The 13,146-nt window shown below is 43.1% G+C and overlaps 1 protein-coding gene across 1 annotated transcript in view; it reads left to right on the top strand.

Annotated features, from left to right (window-relative positions):
* Nucleotides 1-8,864, top strand: part of LOC146176789 (epoxide hydrolase 2-like) — a 33,034-nt gene extending 24,170 nt beyond the window's left edge. Inside the window, exons 6-7 of the mRNA XM_084581041.1 lie at nucleotides 1,325-1,461; nucleotides 8,449-8,864. Coding sequence (XP_084437167.1) covers nucleotides 1,325-1,461; nucleotides 8,449-8,858 — 547 coding nt within the window. The 3' untranslated portion in view covers nucleotides 8,859-8,864. The remainder of the gene's footprint in view (nucleotides 1-1,324; nucleotides 1,462-8,448) is intronic.
* The last annotated feature ends 4,282 nt before the right edge of the window (nucleotides 8,865-13,146 follow it).

Genomic DNA, 13,146 nt, shown 5'->3' with positions numbered 1-13,146 from the left:
TACGGCCGCATTTCTCATTGTTTTGTGTTCGACTTTAGAAGGCGCTATATTGAGCCCAATCTCTTAACTGCACGAATTTTATTAAAGCAGACAAAGACCTGATGGGCGCTTTGCCTAAAACATCTTGCACAACCTGTTTTTACCATATATCATGATCATTGCAGTTATATCTCTACAAAGGTATCAAACATAATTGATTATGTTTTAAGAACACTGTAAGCTATCAATATTCAGACCATATTAACAAATCGCAGTAGCTATTGAGACGATTTGATAATAAAATCTGTAGATGGGCCCGCAGTAATGCTGCAGTATTTCGTCTATTCTGCCCATCAGCGGGAAGACGTTGGGCTCAGCAGCAAAGAGCAACATAAAACCTGACATAACTACACAGATTCACTTAGGGCAATCACAGCACTACATCTCAGACAGGCAACTGAACCGCTGGGAGGGAAACTTACACACTGTGTAGTAAATCTGAAACACAGGGGCATGTATCAGGTTTTGCTGGGTGCCTAGCCATACAGGCTTCAGAGGTATTGAAAAGCCTAATACATGTGCCACAGGCGTCCGCGAGTTTAAAATACGAGATTCAATATACCGCATATAGATACCATACGTTTGTGCAAAATGAGAGGAAATTCACATTCTTCGTGAAACATGGAAATATAAATAAACTACACTGTGTCAAACTGGTCCTTTAGGAAGGGAAATCATGTAGTCATCAAAATGCAATGTATCGACTCTGCATTAGACGCGTGCACCTATCTGACACACAACTTCTCCTTATGAAATAGATAAACCAGTGTGGAAGGGTACCGAGATTAGCTCACGGTAAACTACATTTCAGTGTAATGCAAAAAGCACGGAAAACTACGGACAATATGTCCTACAGTTTTACACCGAACAGATGATATTTCATCCTTCACATCTCCTAAGATAGAATGCAATTTCTTATATTTCCTCTGTTTGTAAATACGTAAAGCAAAAGCATTATATGAAACAAGCTATATTAGCCTATTTCTCCGCAATGCCACAATACACCTTGTTTGCGGCATACGATAACCTTAGTTGCTTATGCGTCATGAAACGAACACAACGAAAACTCGTTGGGCTCATTGTAGCATTTTTCATATCGCCTTGCAAGTAGGCCCTCTTCGAACTGATAAACCGATGATGTGCTGTGTACTAAGTTACTTGAAAGCTTCGAAAGGCTTAGTTGTTCAGAAAAAAATCTAGAATTCTTGATTAGTGCGCGACACTTACCTGCGGATTCTAAATTAAAAATTGGAATGCAAGGAATTGTATATATTTCTCATTTCAGGTACATGTTCCCGTTCCGTCATCCCACTGTTCCCGAACAGTACCTCATTCTAGACGACTTCACTTTTTTTGACCAGATTCACAAAGTGTTTACCGAAGACGAGGAATACGCCCATAAGTACATGTTCTCGCAGAAAGGTAGGTATATTGTTCACGCCTTTTATTCGCAGAGAGTAAAATTACAAGATTATATGGAGAACTAAGCAATTGTAGTGGCTCCTGTGGCAGTCACATTTGCAGACACACTATACACAACACAAGATATCTAGTTCAGGTTTTATTTAACACTCTTGCTCTATTTTTGCGATTTCGAATAACGATGCGTTCAGTGGAACTGTTGCTTCGTTCCAGATAGACATTCTTATGACAGCTGTGATCATTAGAGGCAATAATTTTACAGTATTTGGGATAATATCCACATAAGAACTCTTAGCTCTTCAAGCTAGAAGAATCATGGATAGGAAGCAACGTTTCTGCAACAGGTTTCGGGCATTGTAGCCTGTCATTATCGCGATCGCTTCTTGATGCATTTTAGCTCTTCTACCAGGTAATCGATCCAATCTACCAAGACAGTTTTGCAACCAGGCCATGTGTCTAGCGTATATGTCAAATAATAGCCTGCGCACATGCAAATTAGACCGTGTCATGTGCTTATGACTTTGCACCTCAGCGCCCAAACAGCGTTCGCTCATGGTAAATCGCCACCCGCCACCCGCCACCTGCCACCTGCCAGAGCACTTGCCAACTGGGCCATAAAATTCGTGTTTTGTCAAGAGGTTCATGACGTCACAACGTCAGGTGACGTCACGTCAGATATTCTTGTTGAAAATGCCTTTTAAGCTGTTGTATAAGATACGGAAACGTGAAATGCACTCCTGATTATTGCTCGGTGATTCCCTAGCTGGACCTATGGTTAACTCCGAATATTGGATCTTGACACCCAGGGTTACGCTACCCCACCTTTTCTTCTTACCAGCGACAGCCAGTACTCATCGATAAAGATGCAATAAGATGCAGCAAGAATATTTTTAAAAGTCATTTCGGTCTATAATGGTGCATTTTGTGGCGGCACTCAAAATGGGTAGAAACATCCATATAATCAGATTGTGCTACGAAGAATACTTTGATTGACACCTCCGCATTGTCTCTTTCAGTAAGACGTCTAGCATACGGTTTGCGTGCCTAGGTTCCATGCGAGGTTTAAAAGAATTCAATGTATTGTGCTGCATGCACATTTACATTCAATAACAGTTACTACAAAATGAGGGTTCAGTACTGCTGAACCAAGTGTGCTGTTAATGCTTCGCTGAGAACATCACGCTCTACACCTAAGCTGCACCTCCAAGGCAGTGACGAGATAGTGTTACAAGCCTGCTTTGATTAAGCCGTGTGAACGTACCTGCGTGGCATATGGTTAGCGTGAATTCAAATGTCCTGGCAGGTTGATTCTAATGCCACCCTCTCACTTGAAAGGATTGGCCCGAGTTGCGTTCGTTTAGGCCCCACCGCTCTTTTTCCGGCACCGCAAAATGCGCGAAGGAATGCGCAGTGTAGCTTTCGCTACAATATTTGTGTCTTGGTCGTGACGAGTGCTGATGCAACTAGTGAATAAGGTGTCATTAGCGCCGACTCGTGTACAGAAAGTCAGCAGAAGGCTCGACAACTTCCTAAAGAACTCATCCACTGGAGTGACTCAGATGCCTTCACTTTGCACCACAAACAAACTTGACAGTCGAGTTCACGCTGACGGGTTTCAGAGATCGGAAATAGCGGTGAAAAAGGTTTACTCTCCGTCCGCTTTTTTCAAAACCGACAAATCTTTTATTCTATCACCGGGATTGTTTTGCGGCCTACTTCTCCACAGATTGCAGCGCCTGGAATCGACGTACTGCGGGCTTTTGGTCTGTAGCAGTGCAAGTCACCTGCCTTCTCCGAATTGCAGTTAACCGAAGACGTCAGCTTCGCCCTTCTGACTGACTTAGATTAGCATGACACTGAGAATTGCCTTTGCCACAACCTCAATTACCAGCTGTTTTCGGAATGAACGCGATTATTTGTCTCCTGAACGGTAGTGCTTCAGGCGAAGACTACGTTCGGTAGGAAAGTGTAACATTGTACAATGTTGTAGGCGCGTTACTAAAAAAAGTAACTAAATACGTTACTCGTTAAGCTAAAGAAAACGAGTCCGCCCTACGATACCTTCAAAAAAAGTAACGCGTTATCTTTCCCTTTAGCGAAAATTAAGTTCCGAACGTTACTTTGCGTTACTCCATACCATTATTAGTCAAAGTGTCTTCGCTGCATGAACTCACGATAACAATTTATAAATGTCATATTTCACAGCAATTCTAGTCCAAGACGCGATTTTATCCGAAATCGTGATTTAACGAGAATACGGATGTGTCGGAGTGTAGCAATGTTATAGAGGCCTAACCTTGCCTGTCAAGTTACATGTAATGGCTTCTAACTCTCTAACGCACGGTGAAACCATTTTCAGAATTTCGAATTAAACATGAAATGACTCTTCATAATCAATTCTCACTTCCCAAATACAATATAGCTGAACTCTCAAACATTTAGAGTAATTCTCAAAAATATGAAGTTCCAAAACGCTATATTAATTTTCCTAAGAAAATAGACGCAAAAACTGAAAAACGCTAAAATGGAATGTTTTGAAAAAAAAAAAATATATGCGCTCAAAAACGTTTTTCACCTCAACTTGTATAATTACCACGAAACATAGCAGTGTTTATGTGATGGTGTTCAAGGGCAGTCTCGCTCGCTTAGGAATTCCATAACCATAAATGTCGCCGCAGTTGCAGGTAGCAAGAAATAAAATTTATTTAAAATCAAAATTGATAAATAGCGCTTGAGCACTGCAGCGACAACTTTGTAATAACGGCAACTTGCTGATGAAGTTAAGTAGCCGGCAAGTGTGTGAATGTGTTCGTTCACATGCTTCATGCTTTATGAATATTCTGTTCGTTTCTTTTTTGTTGTTGCTGGGCGCGCCACGGGCAGGTTTTTTTCTCGATACATACGAGCTACACCAACGGTCATCGAGGGCACCTGTACCTTTCATTTATTTGCACCATTAATTTAGGCTCTGCGTTTTTTTTTTTTTAACAGAGTTGAGGGTGAGGTGAAAAATAGAATGATGGTAATCAGTAACGTGACACCTCATGTTACTGAAAATGTTACCGTAAGCACGCTAACCGTTACAGTTTTGAAAGTGTAATGAGTATGCTACTAATTTGATGAAAAACGTAACATGTTCCCGATAACGCCTTTACTTGCAAAGCGTTACAACCAGCGATGCACATGTCTAGTTTTCCGCGTCGATATTGTCCACGACTGTTTGCCTCAGGTTAATCATAAGTATGTTGACCTGCATATAGTTTGTTGTTCTTCGCATTTTGTTTGTGCGCCTGTTATTCAGAGGAAACCCTCTAAGCTCTGCAGCAAATGCTCTTCGCCTATCAGAGAAGAGACGCTCTTGGCGTCGTTGCCCATGATAATCCTCTCGACGAAAACTACAGCGGTCTCTACCACAGTATCAATTTACTGCCATTTTGTTTCACGTACGTGCTCCAGTAGTCGATAACTACGTTAATTGATTCTCATTCCATGTTGGGGTTAGTATAAAATGCCGTCTAGGTCCATTGAAATGTGTCCCTGGGATTTGAGTGGTGATCTATGGGGTACAATAATCAACTTATCCAACTTAGCATTATTAATTTGTTAACAGTAACGGCACGTTCGACGTACCGTACTACTAAGGAGGCAGCACGTCACTTGTAATTGGACAGTTCTCGAATCGACAATTCCATTTAGACTGTAGAGGCAAGCTTTATTCAATACGCTGGTCAGCTGCGGAATCGTATACGGCCATCTCACAATGCATGATAGGGAGTCACCATGAATACTACTGGGGGGGGGGGGGGGGGGGGAGGCTCAACATAAGTGGTTTCCTTCCTTTCTTAGCCGTCGCTGAGCATTACAATGCAACTGCACGTGATATGACTAGAAATGAAGCGCTCCTAAAAACTCTGACTGAAGGGCAAGTTGGTTACATCAAATTCAAGTAATACTCTTGTTTGAGCGAGCTGGTTCGTACACGTCGTATGTGGGCCGTTTTTTGTCTCGTCTCCTTCGCGCAAGTATAGGTAACCTATCAAAGATGGTTACATCAGCGCTCCTGCACAAACACGAAAGCAGAACGGAGAACACTAAACGAGACAAGTACTCCTTTAAGTACACGAACATATATGGAACTAAGCCATTAGGTATTGGATTAGACACTGGAAGCATCTGCAGGTGGCAAACGAACCGCCGTATTTGAAGAACATCAGAGTACCACTGCTGATTATCTACCTGCAGCAATATTTGCTCAACACCACGTTGAGGACCAGTTCCGTGCATATGTGGCTGAAGAAGTTGACCTCACCAAAGACTTGCCTCACAATTAACATGCAAACACCTCACCAAGCATAAAGCGCAGCCCTTGGCGTCGAGCTCGATGCCAGAACGGCGATAAGCACCTTTGGCTAATGCTTCGTCTCGCTACGGCAGCATGGTAATTGTGGCATCCTGGTGACCCGTGAAGCCCAACTACTTTCCTGCGCACGTGTACCGAACTGGCTGCGCGAATAAGCTATTTCGCGATGCAAAAGCGCTTCTGCCGATGAAGCGCAGTGGTTTAGTGTTCTGTCATGGGCTGCCATAACAGCAGCCAAAGTGCTATGACACGGGACTTACTTGTCCAAATATACCGATTGTTCTGTCAGCATTTCCGTAAGACTTGTTTTTCAAACAAAGGGTTCCGCTATGACGGCCCACTTTCTTCTGTGGAAACAAGAAGAGCCCCGTTTCCCCTTATGCGTCAACAAACAAATGTCGCCAGCTTGCAAATGTGGCTTGGAGAGGTCTCTAAAGGGCCCTATGGCAATGTTTTATACCAAGATAATGAAGGTGAGGAAGAAATGTCCTACGTCCCTCGGCCAGCTTATGACTTCTTTGCCGATTTGCTACACTCTCTCCCTTATATACTGTCGTTCTACAACGCATCGAATGGATCCAAATCTACATTTTCATTTCTCCAACAATCGAGAAGGTGTTGGGGAAGAAGGAATTTTCTTCGGAAAACAAGCCTTGCCGATAAGACGCTTTTGCAGATTTCAGAAAATTGGCCGTTTATGAAAACGTCACATGCCTAATATAACATCGCGAATAGCTCGGCACCACTTGAAAGCAAAAATGAAATCAGTTTGTTTCACTACGTATTTACTAGTTGGAGAACCGGGCTGAACGTTGCTTCTGACAGCTTGATGAGGCCCAGGTGACCATTGCAAGATAGGGTGTGGTGAGCGTGAAAACATTTCAAAGTAAACACTTCGAAATAAACAGAACAGGACAACGAAACCAAAACTTTCACACGTGTGCTACACAAGCGTTCAAAATGCAAGATACATAGCATATAAAACACCTGAAACTGAATAAATACTGAAAACAGTGTATTTTTGAGTCATCAATTTTTGAGGAGTACCATGGCTCCATATGCCAGCCACCGTGGCAATTGGCGTTTGTTCAACCTGAATTAAACCTAGTTGTAACGACCGAAAACAGCCGCCATGGTGGCACAGTGATTAGGACGCGTGGCTGCTCAACCAAGGTATTCGGAAAATAACCCGTCTGGTAAAAATAAGCTCCGATTGCTTTGTTTGTTAGCTACAAGGGAGAATAACCAGTCACTGTACAGTCATAGCCTTCATCAATCTATGTTGCCTGGCGAACTTGAAAGACCCGTTGGGGAGGTTAGCACATTGGAACACTATGCCTGACTTAGTTTCAATAACGAGCCTTTAGACTGAGTGGTGTCCAGTGGTGTCCATGTGTTTGCCAAATTTCAGTGTAAATTGGCACTAACGCGCCAAATCATGACCCTAGCTAAAAACTTTATTTCTTTTCGTGTTGGCTTTTCTTCGTGTGCCAACATCATCAGCACATGTTTAGCTGAGCTCGAATTATTCCTAGGTCGCTACTCAATATAATTAAAACCTTCTAAACGTTGAGGCGGTGAATGAGTGGCCAGGATATACAAAGACAGCTATTCTATTCCCTTCGGTCTACCCACTCATTGCGTTCACACAGATATTTTTTTTTAGTCCGGCGACGCCAGGGGGATAAAATTTCTCTTGGAATACCTGTTGCTTCAGTGTGAGCTTCCGCTTCTCTGCTAGGTTTTGGGACAATGATCGCTGGCAATATTTTATGTCTTCTTATGGTTCATCGAACTATGATTAAGGTAGCTTGGGTTGTTCTTATTTAGACAAACAAATAGCAAACTAAGCTCATACACGTGAATGTTTCTTATTAGGCGCCATGGCATTCTGTTAAAGAATAGGGTACTATTTAATACAAGGCAACAAATGTTAAATTCATTATTGATATAAACAGCGCGAACACGAAAACAAGGGACAAGAAAGAAGAAAGCCACAGTACATGCGCTGACTCACAACTAAGCCTAAGCCGTTTACTCCAAGGCCCAGAAAAACAAACATGAAGAAAACGAAACAGTCACGTGAAAAACCCCTGGGTTCACCTTCTGCATAAAAATTACTTTAAAAAATCACTTAAAAAAGACACCTCTTTCCTTGAAAGAGCAAGAGACGTCTTGCTGACACACTTATTGTCCGTTGAAATAAAATACGCTTCCACTATCTCTCTCGTTATCTTCTCTTTGTACCAACTCGCCCAACAAAGTATCTTGGTAACAAATGTTAAAGTGTTTTTCTGCTGTGAACCATTCCTCAGGCGAACATAAATCACAATTTTAAAATAAAATATAGATATTTACATATTTTATAAGCTGTACTGTAATGTAAATTACTGTAATTTAAAACAATTAGGCAACGAAACGGGTGTGGCGATGTCACGTGCACATTTACCCGGAAACTACATCCAGAGGAGACTGCGTAAGGAACAAACGTGAAGTGCCAACCTGTAGCAACATATATGACTATGGACTAAACGTAAATTTCAACGCAGGAGAATATTTAAATTCCAAACATTTACAATAAACTGTGTCTCATTTTAATCCTATTTCTTTCCTCTTTCTCATTCCAGGGGCGCTAACAGGTGCGCTGAACTACTACCGCGCTTTCAATAACGACAGCGAGCAGCTGCAGAAGTTACCGTACCGTAAGATTAATAAAACGACCCTCATTCTCTGGGGAGAACAAGACGAATACCTGACCACTCGCGTTGCTAGAAATAACAGAGAATGGCTGAAGACGTCAACGATGGTGTACTATCCTAAAGCTGGCCATTGGCTGCTGCGGGAGTGTGCCTCCGATGTCACAAATCATATCCGCAAGTTTGCACAGAAAATGGAGATGGTAACATTGGGTTGTGGCGAGGAGGAGACCCCAGGAGAAAAATGTGTCTCATCCACGAAGCCGAGTCGAAACCCAATAAATAAACTGCTTCCTTCATTTCTCAGCGAGTTTCCCCTATTCAAGTCAACGAGTGAATAAATATTTATCAACTCGAAAGTTGTCTGGTTCTCTATGTGCAGCGGAAGACACTATTGTGGTAGAACCAGACTAAAATGGCCAAATTTGCTTACACATACTGTCAATATACTAACAACTATAGAACGCGTTTCACCTAAGCTTTTAAGCATGTTTTATAATAGGCGTTTAGTGTCAGAAGAATTCTTTTTTGGCAGAATATTATCAGCGTCGCATGCATTATATTATAGCGAAAACATACAAACAGGCAAGATGGATACTGTATGGAATATGTAGTCTTTTACCAATTATTTCCATGCTTTATTAATTGAGAGACCTAAGTGTCAGTTTCAAATTTTCATAAATGTGATCTTTACCGCCCCTACAGCGCGAAGATATTCAACTCCACACTATGGCGACAGTGAAATTGAGCAGCCTTAGATAGTGCTAGCCACTGCTACGAATGCTCGTCGCATAGCGGGTCATCTCCCATGTGCTCGCCCGCTTGTCTCTCCAACCATTGAGCTGTGATAAGAGAACATGGGAAAGCTGCGCCACTGTGTGACGCGTACTTGTAGGCGTGGATAGCGTTCTCTGCAGCTGTGAAGGTGAATTTCGTCATAGTGCGAACCCAAAATTTATCGCGCTGTAGTGGTGAAGGGAATTGCGTTTTTGAAACTACAAAGATTGATTCAGATCGCTCCTGCATTTACCTTCAAGCTTCTCAAAACGTAAACAGGCCAACAGTAATAGTAAAATCAATTATTTCTATAATTCAGGCATAACGCCAGGTAACATACCCTAGCTCAATTCTGATACATATAACTATTGACAATGAATTCCATGCTCAACAAAGCGGTTTTCTAGCTCAAAATACTTAATCCTAGGATAAAATATTAGGAACTCAACTCTTTTTTACTTCAGATTGCAACTATATTTCTCATCACAGCGAAGGGAAACTGGGACTAAAAGAACCAAGGATCTGCAAAGGTCCCTGCCTCCAAAAAAAAAAAAAAAACAGTTCCAACAGGGATAATAAATACCTGAAATACATGCACGTAAAAGGCACTATACATAGCTTCAGTAGCAAGAATATACTGGTAATTGCATGCATTAAACATTTGTGTAATAGTACGTATCACTAAGAAGATACCCACAATGCTCAAAGTTTTAATTTAATGGTGATAAATGTGATCCTGGAGGGATACCCCTGTTTCTATAGAATAAATGTCTGGAACTTGGTGTAGTCAATTTGCACTCGGCTGTTCTGTTGGATAAGGATATTTTTATATAATTATATATTATGTCCGACTTTCAGCTCTAACACAAACAGAATTGCCACATATTTGATCTATTGAAAGTTTGTCAATCCCTAGGACTAGAATTGCTCTCGTCCTTTTGCTACGCCTTAGGTGAATAATTTCTTTCTAGATTTTCAGCATGGTAGGTTTGTGTAAATAGCTTTGCTCTGAAACCGAGAGGAAAAGTGCGCGCCTAATTCAAATGGGTAAAAGGACCAGTGCGTAGGTTCCCTATAATTGCTTTTTGAAAACATTAGATCAGATGCGAATCAAGAGTCTCATTTTTTCCCCGAACTGTTCCGAAAGTCAGCACAATTGCTGTTTCAGAAAAAAAAAATATCAAGGGCCGCCGTTTATACCAGAGTTTCTGGACAGCCGAAACATACCGCCTATGGCTAGTTACGCGGAATATGCTTGCATTGGCGAGCTGAGAAACTAACTTCGCAATATTGGGCATCTATTGGTATGGCTTCCCGAAAAGCGGTTTCGCGTCCTCGCCCGAAAGTGCAGAGTGTGAGCATTGACTGGTGTCTGTTCTCATAAACAAGGAATAAATTGTTTAGTATTCAAAAGGAACTAACAGTTTTATGCCGTTTTGCTTCGAGAAGGCTTGGGATTGAGGCTTTGGGGATTTAAATTTATTAGATCCTAGAACTGTCGGCGCAGAAAGATGAACAAAAAGCTTCAATGAAATGCACGAGTTGGGAGCTTGAGTCAAATTAAGGGGTCCTGTCACTACTGAGAGTTCGATATTCTTTACCGAAGTAGGATTTTTATCTAATCGACCTTCTAAAATATTGTGTTCTCTTTTCAGAACGAAACCCGGTGCCTCGTTTTGGTAACGTGGCGACGCGTTCACCTCCACTGCGTTGTCCGTTCGTCGTACAGAAAAGTAGTGGAAATCAAACGCAGTCAGGACTTGCATTTTGATACGGGGAAGAGAAAAATCACCTGAAGTTTATTCTTGGACGAAGCTGTTTTATTTTTCTGAGCATGTGTAACGCGTCTGGAAGTAACATGTGTTTGGAAATCTTAGACATTATAACAATATGCTACCACAGGAAACCAAAGCTCAAGTTCGGTCACACGACGGCAACGCCGAATTTTTCCCGTGGTGAAGAACTGAGTTTCCACGACGATGAAAGTGCGCCTGCCGAGGCAAACTAAAGGTACTTAGTATTGCACTGTCGTGGAGGTTTCCGAACGCCTGAAGCTAGCGCTCTTCCATTTTTCTGAATTTTCTATCGCTGTGAGCTATTTGTCATTTTGTCATCCTTCGGGATGGCGTGCGCACGACCCCTGCGCCCACCTGCCACCATCGAACATGCTGCGGCGTACTCGACGGGTCACCTTAACGTCGCGGACGTGGAGCTTCCAGGCTCGGCAGATGACTCCACAGTGACTGAGATGGATTCTGACAGCAGCTACACGCACGTACAATCACGCCGCCTGAAAAGGAAGCTGCGCCGAACATCAATAATGAGTGAGACACCAAAGAAGAATGCTGAAAAGCAAGGGATCTTTTCCGTGGCCTTCGTACCAACAACGGCAACGGCGAATCTGAACGTTATAAACAGACAGCACCTGACCCAGTTTTTCTGCCAGCTGGTTCCCGGTGAAGTTGACGAAGTCAGAATTAATCCGTGGAAGAATGTCCTGACCGTGGATGTCAAATCCCAGGCTACAGTGGACAAGCTGAAAGGAATTGGTGCGCTTGGCAACATGCCGGTCCGTTCCTTTCTTGCACATGGGAAAAAGACTACTGCGGGTGTAATCACCGACGTTGACCCCGAGATAAGGGAAAGCGATCTCTGTACGCTGATCAAACCTACGGCGCGCATTGTGGACGTTCATCGTTTCGGTCGCTCAAAGTGCGTTAAATTATTCTTTAAAACTGAATCCTTCCTGTCCCACGTTAAAGTGGGATGTGTGAGACACCCAGTTCGGATGTACGTTCCAAGACCTGTTCAGTGCCACAAATGCCACAAGATCGGACATGTGAGTGCCGTTTGTCGAAACGAGGTATCCTGCCGTCGATGCGGTGGTACGCATCCTCATGACACATGCCAGACGGAGACTATCAGGTGTGCGAACTGCTCGGGTACCCATGAAGCAACGGCTAAGGACTGTCCTAAAATTAGGAACGAAAGACAGACGTATACTAATGAAGATGGTGCGAGACAACTCGACTCATCAAGAAGCGGCTGCATCTATTCGTCGTAGCAAACACCGTTTCCTACGCCGACACAAGGAATCGGGAGGCAAGCCTAGCCTGGAAAAGTCAACTTCAGAGTTAACGTCAGCTCAGGTGCCACAACAGATTGAGTCTAATCCCGTTAAGAATACTCTTGCTGTAATGTCACAGGCAATGTCACAGGACAAGGATCAGACAGAAGCAGTTGTATTACCCACCGCCTTTGATGTTGAGTGGCCTGCTCTACTATCAAAGACCATCGCCAGGCCTCATCCCAGTTTGGTTGCCACACCTGCTGAAAATTCCGACAACCTCGACAGCCAGCAAGTGAAAGAAATGCTGAAACAGCTGGTTCGTTCAATGCGGGTGCTGCTCTGCAGCATCAATACGCAAACAGCAAAGTTTGCGGTTCAGTTTTTGGACGCATTTGAGCCGCTCTTGGCGGCATTGCAATAATTCACAATGGTGCAACAAACTAACGCCACCTCTGTAACGGTACACTTGCGCCGCAGTGTAGTGATGCAATGGAATGCCCGAGGCCTGCGTGGTCGGCAGAGTGACTTCCGACAGCGGGTACAGAAGTACCGCTTTCCCGTGATTGTGATCTGTGAGCCCAACATGCCGGCTGCTTTCCGCCTTTCTGAATATGTTCTGCTGTGGTCTCGAGAAGCAGACGAAACAAATAAAGTGCTGGTGTGCGTACGCCAAGACATTGCGCACGTCCGCCATGCTCTGCAGCCCCACAGCATGAACCACTACATTTGTTTGACATTAACCCTGAAAGGGCGAGTATGTTCTGTAATTGGCGCCTATATTC

The sequence above is a fragment of the Amblyomma maculatum genome, chromosome 10 (genome assembly GCF_055883805.1).
Source record: "Amblyomma maculatum isolate TAMU_Amacu chromosome 10, ASM5588380v1, whole genome shotgun sequence".
Lineage (NCBI taxonomy): Eukaryota > Metazoa > Arthropoda > Arachnida > Ixodida > Ixodidae > Amblyomma > Amblyomma maculatum.
The sequence above is the reverse complement of the archived record's forward strand: the minus strand, read 5'-3'. Positions and strand labels throughout refer to the sequence as shown.